The sequence below is a fragment of the Lissotriton vulgaris genome, chromosome 12 (assembly GCF_964263255.1).
Source record: "Lissotriton vulgaris chromosome 12, aLisVul1.2, whole genome shotgun sequence".
Classification (NCBI taxonomy): Eukaryota; Metazoa; Chordata; class Amphibia; order Caudata; family Salamandridae; genus Lissotriton; species Lissotriton vulgaris.
Window position 1 is genome coordinate 794114723 of NC_141700.1, and position 14646 is coordinate 794129368.

Consider the following 14646-nt stretch of genomic DNA (forward strand, 5'->3'; position numbering starts at 1 on the left):
TAGATGTGTTCTAGTACCTTCATTTATGGAACATGTATTGTTTATGTTTGGGTGTATGCAAGGCATACTTGTTCTGACATGTTCTATTGAGTGTGGTGGTACACACTGGATCTATTGGTTGGGTGCTGGTGCCTCTTTGATATGTAGTTTATTGCTGTTGCTCTGGGTCCCCTAATCGTATGATCAGTGTATTAACTATGCTTATTGCTTCCAAATGTTTTGATTTGTATGTTATATGCTGCTTTGCTCTATTTGCAGTTGCCTCTTGAGTACATGAATATCCGTGATATTGGTAACTCTGGGATGGGGAGATCCCGCTCATGAAGGCCTTTGTGTATTGACTATACACTTTGCTTCCTGAGTCTGCAGATTGCCACTGGGTCCATTAGTTCTGTCCTGTTACTTCCCGAGCGTTGTCAGTTGTGCTCTTTCATTGTGTGTTTTGATTGCATTCTATGCTACTGTCTTCTAGGTTTTAAATCCATTCTACATCTTCCAAGTCTTCAGTATGGTCCTGTGGTCCTTGGATGATTATTACCTGTACGCAGCAGCCATCTTGTTTATGTCCATGGTGTCCGTCTGTACCTCCCTCTACACTGTCAGAAAGGTAAGGGGCAACTGGTTCTCAAAGCCTGCTGTCCAAATTAAGTAGTTCTGTTTCTTAAATGTCAGTGCTTCTTGCCAGACAGTTGAATTAATAAGATGGTGTGAGATGACCTGAATCAACTCCGCCAACCAACTGAATCTGAGGGAGGAATTCCTTCTTATTCCCCATCCCTTCCTCTAGTGTATATGATGTAATCATAGTGATCAAGAAGCATTATTTCATTAGGCAAAGGATATTCTTGTTCATAGTGCAGAAATGCTTTGGTTTGTAGTGCAGAATTAAATCTATAGTCTACCTCTGTTGCAGTGAGTGAGTTAGTCCATTGTATCCACCGTGGATGTAAAGCTTTAGCATTAGGAATGCTTGCTTTGCTGACGGCCTCTAAGGTTGGCACTGGTGCCACGACAAATATGCATTTACCCTGAGCCGGGGCTCGCTCTCTCACTACAGCAGTCTGTACTGCTGTGAGAATTTTTTCAGTAGGTGCAAAACTCATTTCAGCATTGGTGGATAAATGTGATTTATATGCTATGGGTCCTGTCGCCTTCATTGGGTCTGATATTAGGGTACCCTGATGTTTCCGCGATTACTCGGCTCACCAGGTTCGTAGTGTTAAAACGTGTGTGTAAATGTTTAGAAGCTATCATGTCCGCTTATACGGAGCATAAAATGTTTGTATGTTCTTGTTGTGAGAAGTTAGTCTGGCGTATGATGTCCACTATTCTAGTGAGCACCTTGCACCAGTCTAAAAGACCCCTATTGATGGTGGTTGTAAAGTCAACCTTATAGACAAGCTATCCTAGTGGTAGAATGGACCAGCAGTGTTAGGCTTTACTCCAAAGAGCATGTAAAGCTGTTTGTTTTACCAATTATAATCCGTTGAATACCAAATGAAGGGACACTACACAAGGTATATATCAAATATGTATTTATTTCTAACACAACCCCTCTGAACTCTTTATGAGGTCAGACATCGAAGTACATCACAAGTTACTTAAATAGCATACGATAAGTTGCACAAATACAGTTTTGCCCTAGGGGCCTCACAAACCATATACTAAAATAGTGGTATAAGAACCACTACAGAAAGAGTGAATAGGCCTAGAGCCTAGGGAATCGCTGGGGCTACACTAGACGACCAAAGGTTAGGAAGTAGGAGACCCCACAGGAGACGCGTGCAGTGTCTAAACACAGTTGCAAGTTACCATTGACTTATAATGGAGAACGTAAAAGTTACAAAGTTATAGATTTAGGGCACTATGGGATTGACTACGGCAAAACCACTTTAGACTTGGACACTTGGATAGTCAATACCCAGGGGAGCACCGGAGTGCTCGAGTTACCTCACCCAGGGAAGCCGGGTGCATAGGTGTCTTTTGGTGTCGGGTTTCGTCGATGTTTCCTATGGAGATCTGCGAAAAAGTGCTGCAGGCGACCAGAGGAAAAGTGTCCGGGTGGATCCAAATGTGGATCGAGGAACTGAAGAACCTGAAAGCAGAGGGGACTGAGTCTGGGCCACTAGCCAGTGACCAGGAAGGAACCAGACGATGTCTAAGAGATTACAGGTGAATAGGTGAAGCTTGTCTCTGCAGCCACGAGGACCAGGATGTGTCGACGACGACCAGGAGCTGGATTCGAGCTGTCCCACGAAGGATCTAGTTGACTGCAGCGTCCGCATCCGGATTGGACCCAACAAGCCTTGGCAACCGCAACCCACGCAGGAAGTGAAGATTGGCTTCGGGTCAGACCTGCAAGGTCTGGGGAGCTTCTCCTTTGGAGGGAAGCTGGAGCAAGCCTGGAGCAACCAGGCCAGCGGTGTAAATTCAGAAAGAAGTCTTCAGGGGGCTAACTAGCCAGCGGGCTAGCAACTGGGAAGACGCGTCGAGCTGAAATGCAGGAGCAGGCGGCACTCGTTGAGTGTGGAGGGCTGAGCTTTGGTGCAAATGGCGCTAGGGGCTGGGGCTTTTCATTCCCCAATGCACAACTACGAGGGTACTTCGGGAGTCGGGCAGTTAGCAAAATGCAGGAAGTCCAGGGTGTCCGGTCCCACGTCTCTCGTGTCTGCCACGGGTCTCAGCTTTGCTGTGGGTGTGGATCAGAGTCCGAGAAGTCTGGAAGTCCAGTTCCTGAGTCGCTGAGTCTTCGGGTTCCGGCAGGAGCGTCGACAAAGCAAACCGGCAAGTTACTGGTGGTGCCTGTTTGCACAGGGTGGTCACTCCTTGACCACAGGGGAGAGGTCTTCAGTCTTCTAGTCGATATAGAACGTTGAAGGTCCAAGAGTTTCGTATCAGAGTTTCATTCCAGGATAATCTAAAGTCTGTAGACACCGCTCCTATCTGTATACTGATTTTAGGGGCTGGATTACCTGCTAGGTCCCTCCTATGGGTGGACCAGGAAGGGGGTGGTTACACCCCTTTCCCTTTGTCCATTTTCAAGCCAGAGCGGTGCTGGAGTGCCCCAGCAACTGGTTTGAACCGGGCTATGCATGGAGCACCTTGTGTGCCCCAGGCAGTGTCTGGAAAAGCATCTTTCCATTCAACCCACCCTGCCCCAATACACTACAGGCTGTCTGGGGAGATGCTAGCACCTCCATCGAAAGGAAACCTATTGTCCAGGCCTCCCTTGCTGGAGTTTCCCCCAGGAGCAGGAGGTCAGACTCGTGTCTGTGGCAGCAGCATCCATTTTGTGATGCTGGGGCTCTGTTTAACTTTAACCGGGTAAAGTAGTAACTACATGTCTTTTCCCTCTAGTAGGGTGGAATGCTACCCCCACCGCCAGAACTTGCGGGGGGGTGGGTAGTATTCCAAAGTGTTTGACACCTTACACAACATGTTTTGATGAAGCCAAATCAATGTTCGCATTAACCGTAAGGATTATAATGCACTTAAGAGTATATGGTAAGGTATATCATAGAGCGGCTATAAGGAGATGGTTCCGAAAGCTGCAGAGGGGCTCAGCTCATGCTAGGGCACCCTCCCACATAAAACCAAGCACTCTGCCTCCAGTTTGGATGGCCAGCCAGGGGTGGCATAATACATGCTGCAGCTCCTGGTAGGCCTTGGATGTGCCTATGCCCTGGGTACCTATGGTACACTATACAGGGCCTCACAAAGGTGACCCGATACCCAATCAGGTATGTACCTAAAGTACATGGTATCAATTTAGAGAGAGAACAGCTGGGCTGTGGGTCTGATTAGTAGGCCCACAGCCACACTAAGTTTGAAAAACCAGAGAATCACAGCAAAAAGTGGGGGTGACCATAGGAAGCAGACCCTACTCTCCTACACCTGGGTCCAACGTGTGTTTGAAAAATCTGGCCATATCATGTTGTAGAATGGTTTAACCCGTTCTGTGTAATCTGGAATGTATGTTCTGAAAAAATGTAGGAATCCTAATTTAAATTTGTTTTTTTCCATGCTGTTGATGGTTGAAGTAGAGCACATTTCTCTAAGAAGTGTGTCGCCAGGCTTTTGACTGCACTTGACAGCTCCCAGCTATCCCAGAAAAATGAAATTGCTGTGGGCAATTTTCATATTTTAAAAAAAACTGAATTTGTAGTCCATGTGAGCAAATGCCAAGATTATACGATCTACTCTGACCATCCCACCTCTCTCTGAACCTTTATCAGATGACTCCTGAAACTAACGAGATGACTGTGTTACTGTATCCTGATACCTGTCAGGTGGTCTAATATGATCACGGTTTCAGTGATCGTTTTTCAGTGGCTTCTTGTTGATTTTGTCTTGTCTGTTTTTTGTGTATCGTCCCACTTCTTCTTTGTTAAGAGTCGTGTGCCTGCTTAGAGTTATCCTTCTCAGAATGACTCTTAAATTATGGTTTATCAGGTCTGGCCCACAAATTACTTCTACCTAGCGTAGGTTTCTTTGATACTTTTAGCTAGTTTGTGCTTCTGCTGTACAGGAGCCAAATCCCGTAGGCGCTGGCATATAGCAGTGCTGCTGCTTCCCCTTTCATGTTGCTTCTATGCTGCTTAAAATAATTGCGGATACTACAGCGAAATTGCCAATCCGTTTCATCCCCAAGTCCAGGGCAGGTGTTGCCGACTCCGTACTCATTCTGGAGCTCTTTCACCATTCAAGTAAAACAGCCAGGTAAGGGGTACCATGTGTTTTGGTGTACACTGCAGCAAAAACGTTATCCCTAGTTGCACAGTCTTCAACAGGGGGAGTCTTCCTCATTGGCAAGCCTATTGTCAATATTCTGTTTTTTGTGCGGGCCTGGATGGGGAAATAATGCTTCAAGCAGACTTGTTTTTTGTGCAATCCAGAGTAGAATCTCCTTCAGTCTGATGGGATGTGTTCCCATGACAGCATTTAAGGTTTGTAGGCTGATGTCCAGGGTAACTCATTTTGGTGATTCAGCTTGAGCAGCCTGTGCAGGTTCAAGTGTTCGTGTTCGCTTTGTAGCGGTGAAATCTGAACCAGGAATAGAACACATCTGTCCTAAATGCTTTGTGAGCCTTAACCACGGAGACAACCTCTCAGCCCGCAATTGCAAAACGGTGTTGTAATAGCTTCGGAGTAACTGCAGGTCTGCAGTTTTAAGTGCTGCTTCCTCTTCATTATTTCAAATGTGTGAAATTAATTACAGAGCGCGTAACCCAGTGGGATTTAAATCCTTTAGGAGTTGAAGCTTGAACGGCCCACAGCCAATACATAGGAGTTACCTACTATTCAACCCTATCTGATACTTCTTACGGACAGGTACGGCAGATATTTACTGACCAGCTTTAGATTTGGCACTTTCCATCGTTGACTTCCTTCCCAGTCACAAATGATTGGTCAAAGGAACTCTGCTGCTGTCCTTGTGATAACATTTCTGTGCAAAGTACCATACACACAACCTTATTTTGCTAGTTTTATAGCAGCGAAAGACGTAGATGGTTAATACCCCTGATGAAACAGGGAGGGTGGAGGAAATGCCGTCCAGCTTTTCTGCACTTACAGATGCTGAGCAATGTTTATTCTATTGGATCAATTACGGGCTATTTAAAAAGTGTGATGAGGATCAGGAAACTTTTAAACATTTGAATAGATGTATTTGAAGTGTGCCGACTGCGCTTATTGTGTAACGGACTAATTCTGGTTAAATAGGGAATTATTGAACTTGCACTTTCATAAAGTTTGACAAATCGACTGTAATTATTATGTACAAATGAATTCTGTTTCCTTTAATGTGATGTATTTTTAAGAATGCTTTTATGATTTTAAATCTTAAAATCGAATAAAGCTTGTTTCTGATTCAATACATAGGAGTTACCTACTCAGCTGAGCAGGATGTTCCCTACCACCACGGACATCTCCGGTTTGGAGGCATGAACTGGTCTCAAATTGTGTGATCCTAGGCAAATAATGCCTTATGGAGCCACCTTTACTTTATTATCACATGAGAGCACCTTCAAATATGCAAGTTCACTTTCTGCTATACAAAAAAAACACTTTTATTTACTAGACTAAATGTTTGCTCCATGTATAACAAGAATCAAGCCCATATATAGGGTACGCATGATCCCTGGCTCATCTTAGTTCACTTATAGCATTGTCATCTGGCCAGAAACAGTAACAATTCCCTGTTCATGTTTTAAATCTCACTTTTCATGAATATATTACTAAAGCACGATGCAGTAGTCCACTGTCGTTTACAGATAGCATATTTTCTGTTGAAATGACCGCAACACTTTCGCACTAACATGTAGTTTTACTGATGTTAGTGCATGAACCATGTTTGGAAATTAGGTTTCAGGAAACTTATTTAAAATTTGCGCATCACCAAGTAAAGTGTTCTCATTTGTTTTAATCCTATAAAAATATTTTTTTCACCACGTAATTACATAAAAGTATCTTCATAACTAGTGAAATATATTTGAAATGTGTGAACAGTTCACTTAGCCATTTCAGTGTTGTGTTAGAAAAAATGCATGACTTCTTACAGCCTTTCATTTCAGATGCTTTGCATAGTTGATTGTCACGCAGTTAGTTCACTTTATAAAATCTGTTCTTCGGACACAGAAAGAAAAATAAATGTAGGAAGACAAACTGTCTTTTGACCTCTGTCTCTGAAAGCAGAGCAGATGTCACAAGATATCAAGATTTAAAGGCATCTTTATTGCACATTCGCTGCGTTTTCCTTCATTTACATTTTGTTCTGTGACTGAAGTTAGAGGATTTTCAGGTTATCAGAAAGGGTGAGTAGTCTCTAAAAATATCTTGTCTTGATTAAATCTTGCTCGACATTGCAAGTGGATTTTTCGAGCCCTGGGAGTTAAGTAGGGGTCTCTGAGAAGGCACGATTGAACTTATCAGGCAATCCATTAAAATAAGCACCTAACCAACATTGGCAGTGCCATGTCGTGTACTTTCCACACTACTGTAGGAACTGTGCATTTGTGGACAGCATAACTGCACGGGTGGTACCAGACTGATTCTACGCACCCCCTCGGGATATGTTGACCTATAGGCCAACTAGCTCTAAGTGCCTCCATAAGCACCTTTAAACCTAGTCCGGTACCAAATGTTTCTGGCAACCTCTGAACATGACAGCCCTGATCCTCTAGGAATCGTGGTAACCGATCTAGAACTCTTTTGCTCAGTCACGTGTGCTCTTTTTCTCAGAGAAAGATACAAGGAATACACAGTGGAACGTTTTCAATGTTCATTGAACCAACGTGATTCTTGTATAAAATATATGTGCTGCAATAATCAATAGAGAGAAGCAGATAAAAGTGATTAAAAGCACCAAGACCGTGAACAGAATAAAAAGCTCCACCATTGTGCTAATTCAATGTATATCCACAGCCGTTTAAAACAACATAGAAAGCTGATGTACTCCTACTATGCAGCCCCTAAGCGAAGTATCTAGGGCGTGTGTGCGTGTTCTGAAAGAATCTTCGTATTGGATGATCCAACCCCGGTCACCTGAAGAGAAAGAATGAAAGATCACTACTGGTCACAAGCTGGACACCCCTGTGGAGATATCAGCAAGTTGTTGGCCGAAACTTCGGCATGTAGAGACCTCGCCAATGACAGCAAAGCGCTCCTCAAACTAAACCCGGAAATGCTGGTTTATTTATAATGAAAAGCATCCTTACAAGTCCTGTGCAAGCCAGCACTGCTATGGCTTGTAGAGAGCCATGTCTCCTTATTGATGACAAATAGAACAAGATTTGCACAAAGCTTGGTACGTGCAGTTCAAGGAGTCATGATGTTTAGCGAAGCAAAATTTGTAAGCTAGGCAGTTTAAGAGAAACTAATTGAACATTGTCACACACACAAATGTGTGTAAAAGGTTGTGTGAAAGAAAAGGCAATGTAATAAAGCGGTTCACAGTAAAAGATGGCAGCATTGGCACATGGGCCTAACTAAGACACGACAGTACAATGACCGTTCTAGTAACAAGGATGATTTTGCTGTGAGGAGCTCCAGGATGCCAGTGACCTGGATACTTATCCAGATAGTGGCCTTATTTCTCCCCCTCGCTCGGCCACTGAGGAAAGTGTCTCCTTTGCTGTCCTTCTACAGAGCGCTGCATAAATACTAAATACTATGGATGGGAAGACGAATGTTCTGACGAAGGTACTACGGTCAGGTCAAGAACCTCTATTACCGTTTAATGAAGACCTTATGGACACCCTCTTGGGCAAAGCTATGTTTGGGACCACCAGTTATTAGGCAGGCCGGTCAGCACCATAGACCAGCCTCAAGTGATGCTGACTTTCTTAACATTCCGTGCTTGAGAGCTTGGTGGTGCAAGCATCCATCAGTAAGGTTAATCTCAACACCTTCCCCACCGATCCACACAAAGGTGAGTCCAAGATATTAGAGACATTCAGCAAGCGCGTCCTTTCCTCCATGGGACTTCCTCCGCGATCAGTGAATGACAGCTGTCTCCTAGGCTGCTACACCCTTGCCCTGTGGGACAGGATGACCCAAGTCATGCAGCAGTTTGGATGATCCCCGAGCCTCCTCGACCCGAACTTTCCATGATGGCCATAATGCAACTACATTTGTAATTCTCATGCTTGGACACAACTGACCGCTTAGGTCGACAAATTGGGGTTGTGTGTGTGGCAATTTGACGAGACACCTTTATGAGATCTACGGATTTCTCTGGGGATGTTGCAGCATCCCTCATGGGCAACTTCAACAACTGGATCAAGAACTGCGAACTCCCTTACACCCATCAAACCAAACAAGCCTAGTAGATTAAACAAACAGGCCAGATGACCTCTGATTCACCAATCAACACTGTAACCAGCTAGAAAGGAAATGGAGAGCCAGCTATGACACCACTGACTGAACTACCTACAAAGCTGCACTTGGCCAGTATCATCAGCAAATTAGTCCCCAAGAAAAAAGCAGTAGTGTACTGCAAGCTCCCAACAGCTGCAAGGAAATTCTTGATCGTTAAGGATTTCACCTCACCCTCAGCCACTGTCAACAACATTGCTGCCTTCCAACAACTCTGCGAAAACCTATCCCACTTACTTCACAGCAAAATCGCAAACATCTTCAGCAAATTTGCACACCAACCCAACCCCAGATCACTCATTGCTAACTTACCAACTCCCAATCAAGATGGCCACCTGACCGAATGGACAACCCTCACCAGAAACAACACATCAGCAATCATGCAGATCATCCACTCAAGGGACCCAAAGGACCCATGCCCCCACCACATCACCAAGCTGCACCACCCTGACCCACATCAACAACACCTCCATCAAGTCCGCCACTTTGCCAGAAAAATTGAAACTTGCAGAAATCGATGCCCTCCTCAAGAAGCTCACCGCCGACCCAAATAAACTGAGCAACTTCCGACCCATCTCCCTGCTCCCCTATCCAAACTAAGTCACTGAGAAGACCATTGACAAGCAACTCACAACCCACCTCGAACTTCACCATCATCTACACAACAGTCAGGATTCAGAAATAACGACTGCACCGAAAGAGCACTCATTGCAGCCACTGACGATATTCAAAACATCCTGGACTGAGAAGAAACAGCAGCCCTCATCCTGCTCAACCTCTCTGTGTCCTTCGACACTGTCTCCCACAACAGCCTCATCAGAAGACTCCAAAAATGGCATCCAAGGATCCACTCTCAAATGAATCTGTTTCTTTCTCACAGGAAGAACCCTAAGGCTGCTACCCTTCACATCGGAGATGTGCGCTGTCCCACAGGGATCGTCAACATATACATGACACTGCTCACTAACATCATCCGATCATAAGACATCACCATAGTCTCCTATTCCGATGACACCCATCTTACCCTCTCCTTATCAGAAAAGAGAAACCCCACCTGAACCAACTTCACCAACTGCATGACCACGGTAGCAGACTGGATGCAAACCAACTGCCTGAAGCTCAACTCCAACAAGACAGAAATACGGGTCTTCGGAAACAAGACCTCCCCATGGAATTCCACCTTGTGGCAGTCGTAACTTCTGTTATACCTCTGGGGTTGGTGGACTCTATACACACTGTACTTCATTATAGTCCAGTGTATATATAGAGCCAGTTTCTCACACACCCTCAAGGGGTTTCTTGCAGCCATCTGTGCCTTTCTTTGGCTGCCAGATCAGCCTTTTTTTAGTCAAGTCTCCCATTGTTAACAGATTCTTTAAGGGCCTTATTCATCTCTTCCCTCCATCTCCTTTTGTAATGCCCAATGGGACTTAAATCTGGTTTTCACCTTACTTATGTGTGCACTCTTCGAGCCTCTTCATAACTGTCCCCTCAGGGTGCTGACTCTCAAAATTCCTTTTCTTGTTGCCATCACCTCTGCTCACAGGGTGAGCGAGCTGCAGGCTTTATCTTCTTAGCCCCCTTTTCTATTTTTCTATCCGGACATAGTGGTGCTTTGGACCAAGCCTTCATTTCTTCCTAAGGTTCTCATGCCTTTTTATGTGGGACAATCTGTCACTGCTTATTATCCAGAGAATCACGCACTCCACGTTTCTCAATATTAATCAGATGGTGTATTCAGTTTGTTGTATTCAATATGGTTTCACTCCTGATCCAAGAGTGTGTCAAATCAGTACATTTGAAAGCGTTCCCCACTGGGAGGAGGAGAGACTCCACCGTCTTGGCCCAAAATGGGCATTGTCTTTTCATCTGGATTGCACAAAAGACTTCCAAGTGGATGATCAGCTCTTCATTGGCTATGTGGGTTCCAAGAAAGGTCGGGCTATTCAAAAACTGACCATCTCCTGATGGGTTGTCCTATGCATCAAAATATTCTATGGCCTGGCCAAAAAGGACCCTCATGTGGGATTGCGTGCTCATTCAACCAGAACAATGACTGCAACTACGGCATTAGCACGTTTAGTTCCTGTCCTTGACATCAGTCGGGCAGCAACGTGGGCATCCTTTCACAGGTTTACCAGACACTACTGCCTGGATAGTCCAGTCCAGAGGGATGGGTCTTTGCCCGTTCGGTTCTCCAGGAGTTTCTGGTTTGATCTTGGTTTGCAGACCCTCCTCTGGGATGGTATTACTGGGGTATCTATTCTAAGGTAAGGAATTTACAACTAACAGCCTCTTTCAGATGAACATGTTACTTACCTTCGATATCGATGTACTTGGTGGAGACAAATGTTACTTGTAGATTCCTTACTGCCCCACCCTCCTCCCCGCTCTGCAAACTGATTTCTAGACTCCCCTAAAGGACCCTAGTTTTGAAGCACCAGTGGTCCGTGTCTTTTATGGCTCTGCGCTTCTGGCCTGCAAAGTCGAGTTAAGAACTGACGTCTGCGTGCATGGGTAGTGTCCATGTAGGTCCCGCGACGTCATCTCCGCACTCGCACTGCCGACGGATCCGGAGGTGACCGATACAACCTAATGATGTGCAAGGGTACTGCTGAAGAAAAAATCTCTGGATCCAGACTGATGCGAGGAGAAATTCTAAGGTAATGAATCTACAACTAACACATGTCTCTACTAGATAAATCGTTACGAAGGTAAGTAACTTGTTCACCTAGATCGCTGGCTGTTGAGGGTGGGTTCACCACAGTTAGTCCTGATCCACCCCAAGATGACTGTGAACCTTGTGGCATTGTTGGGATTCATTGTCAACATGTCGAAGTTACACCCGACTCCTTCAAAGATGCTCCCTTTTGTCTGCGCTATTTTGGATACGGTATGGTTTTGTCTTTTCCCTGGAGCTGTGAGTCCAGGGCATTTGAGCTATGATAATTGATATTTCCGCCTCAGTTCTGGATCTCAGTGCAGACTGAGCAGCTGGGATTGTTGGCCTCCTTCATCCTGCAGGAGAAACAAAGAGGATGGCATATGCACACACTGCAGTGGGGCCTGAAGTCACAGTTGGTGCAGCATCAGGCGAATCCTTCGGATTGTATCCAGTTTTCAGAGGAGACAGCAGAATATCTGTAGGGGTGGTTGTTGGACCGCATTAGTGTCAGTGGCAGTCGCCTCTCTTTAAGCCAACACAGATTTGAGATTTGCAGCTGATCTTTGTCACAGTCTTTGGGTAAATCTAAGAAAAACACAAGAAATCAAAGCAGGAAATAGCCCCTTCCCACCACTCTCGTACGCCAGAGACCATGCAGAGGTGCAAAGGTGTCAACGTGCCTCATAGTCACTCTTCCGTTCACCAAGTTTCCCACTCCATTGTGACGTCACAGCAAGTAGTGGCCTTTAGAGCGGCCATGTTTCGAATATTTGGCACTGCGCTGGCTCCATGTGGTGCTCCTTTGGACTCCGAGCATCCGCAGGAGCTTTGTGCCAGACTTCTGCAAGCTGGTCTGTCTTTGGCACCGTCTGTGTCCCTGGAACCATATCCGGTTCAGCACCGATCCCGGTCTTGTCACTGCTTCTGGCACCATTCCTTCATGCCGGTTCTGCTTGCATCAATGCAAATTCTAGATGCTAATGTATAGCCCATAGTGTTATCGGACTCTGAGCTAAATCCACTACAACTTTGGCCAAAGTCACACCTGGTGCCGATGGGTGTACAGTCACTTTGCAATCCTTCAGACACTGATGAGGCCCACACTTTACATAATTGTTTAGCATGGATTCAGACATTGACAAGTATGATGAAGTGCACAATTATGTTCCCAAATGAAATGAAGAAATTTGGTAGGAAAAGCCCCTGCCCTCCTCTTAGCGCCCCCTCCGCTCCCCATCTCCCTCACCCCCGGGACCTGCAGACTCGTAAGCATCTTGTGTGCTATTGCGATGCAAAGAGAAGCTGATGTTTGGGATTTACAGCTACCAGCCATGGGAGTGAAAACAAATGTTCTAACGGAAGGCTTGCAACATGATCTGGCTTCCACAGAGATACTACTGCTATTCACTGAGGCTCGTACAGACATTGGTTTGGGCACCTAGCCTAAACCCTGATTAGGCCCATTAATAGCCAAGTTGGTTGTTGGCACCGCCCTGCTTCTTGCAATCCTACCTTTCTGACGCAGCACCTTAAACCATTGAATCCGGTGGTACAGGCCTCCACCAGCAGAGTCCACTCCAGTGCGTTTCCCGTCATTCCACACCATGACAATAGCCAATTGAGACATTTGGCAAGCAGATTTTTCTCCACCACGATCTTTCCTCTGAGGTCAGTTAATCTTTGCTTCCTCTGTGGTCCTTACTTCCAGTCCCTTTGGGATATGGTAGCACAGGTTTTACTGTCTGCTTCTGTCAAACTTCGGGCATCCCTTGCCTGTTATTCAGGATGGTTGCGATGCAGCAAAATCTGTCATTAGATTTTGCCTGGACACAACTGATTGTTTGGGACGTGCCATGGGTATTCTGGGAATGTTCAGGCATCATTAATGGACATGCTGTCTGATGATTGTTACCTTTTCGGTGTCCTAGAGGGCTGTGGAACGCTTCAAGGAGAGCAGAGTCACAGTTCAGGCATTTCAAACCGGAAGTGTGCCCTCTGTGGCTACGGTAGTCATCTTATTCAGCCAGTGTCATACACCTCCTTCAGCCCAGTAAGCCTTTCAGCCCTTTCGTGGCAGATGCTGTGGGTCTGTGACAAGGAGGCAATGTGCAGCAAAGTCCCTACCCCACCAGCAACTGCAGTTGCATTACAGCTTTAGTGTAAAAGTGTGTCCTTGATGACACACAGACATCCTGTTGGATGCAGGGTCTGATAGTCCCCCACCCCTGTAGGAACAGTGGAGAAGTAAAAACAAAAGTCTTTATTAGGCCAAACAACACTCATATGAGAGGGCCCTGTCCGACCTCACTCCTAGGATTGCGAACGAGAGGACTGACTCTCTGCATCACAGCAATACATTATAATGCAATACAGTAAATGGGGTACGCCCCTTGTGGAAAACTACTGAGCCCCAGGCCAGTGGACAATGCTCTCATACAGCAGGCATCTGCACCTGCAAGGGATACATTATTATCTCTGCTCAAGGCCAGGGAGCTAGGCTTCGGCGTCTCCGAGCATGAGAACATTACAGATAACATAACTTGTTAGTTTCGCTCACAGTGAGCCGAGAAACGAAAACTGCTGTCTTAGTATATTTCTGTATTCCTGCGGGAGGGGCATGAGCGAGCAGAGCCCGCAGGCACAGAGGGTTACACAAAATGGTGGCACACAGGCTAAGCTAAGAAACTAATATGGTCACACATACATTCGAATATAAGTAATAAGTAAGTATATGAATTCAGCATAAGTGCGTTTACGTAAATGCATTAGTTAGTCATATGATGCTAACTCACACGTCATCATGGGGTAATTAGAGTATCGAAAAGTGAATTCTATCAGACCCTCCTTTTAGCATCATTGGCTAACTATAGCCTCATTTAATTGCCAAAAGGTAGTGCCGACATACATTCTAGGGGCAGGCCTACATTACTTCATTCGAGAACATCTTCTGCAATAAACATTAACCAACTTGCATCAGCAGGGATTTCAGTAATCATAGAAGTGGCATATTGACCATGTAACTTCTTTTTCGGACGTATATTTGCAGCACACATTGAACAACATGGAGGGAGGCAATATATGCAAAGGCAGCATGACAGAATTACACT

The 14646-nt window shown here is 45.4% G+C and overlaps 1 protein-coding gene across 1 annotated transcript in view; it reads left to right on the forward strand.

The window, feature by feature from the left end:
• Nucleotides 1-14646, forward strand: part of LOC147678739 (polyamine-transporting ATPase 13A3-like) — a 250836-nt gene that overhangs the window by 91211 nt on the left and 144979 nt on the right. Inside the window, exon 8 of the mRNA XM_086946198.1 lies at nucleotides 473-607. Coding sequence (XP_086802324.1) covers nucleotides 473-607 — 135 coding nt within the window. The remainder of the gene's footprint in view (nucleotides 1-472; nucleotides 608-14646) is intronic.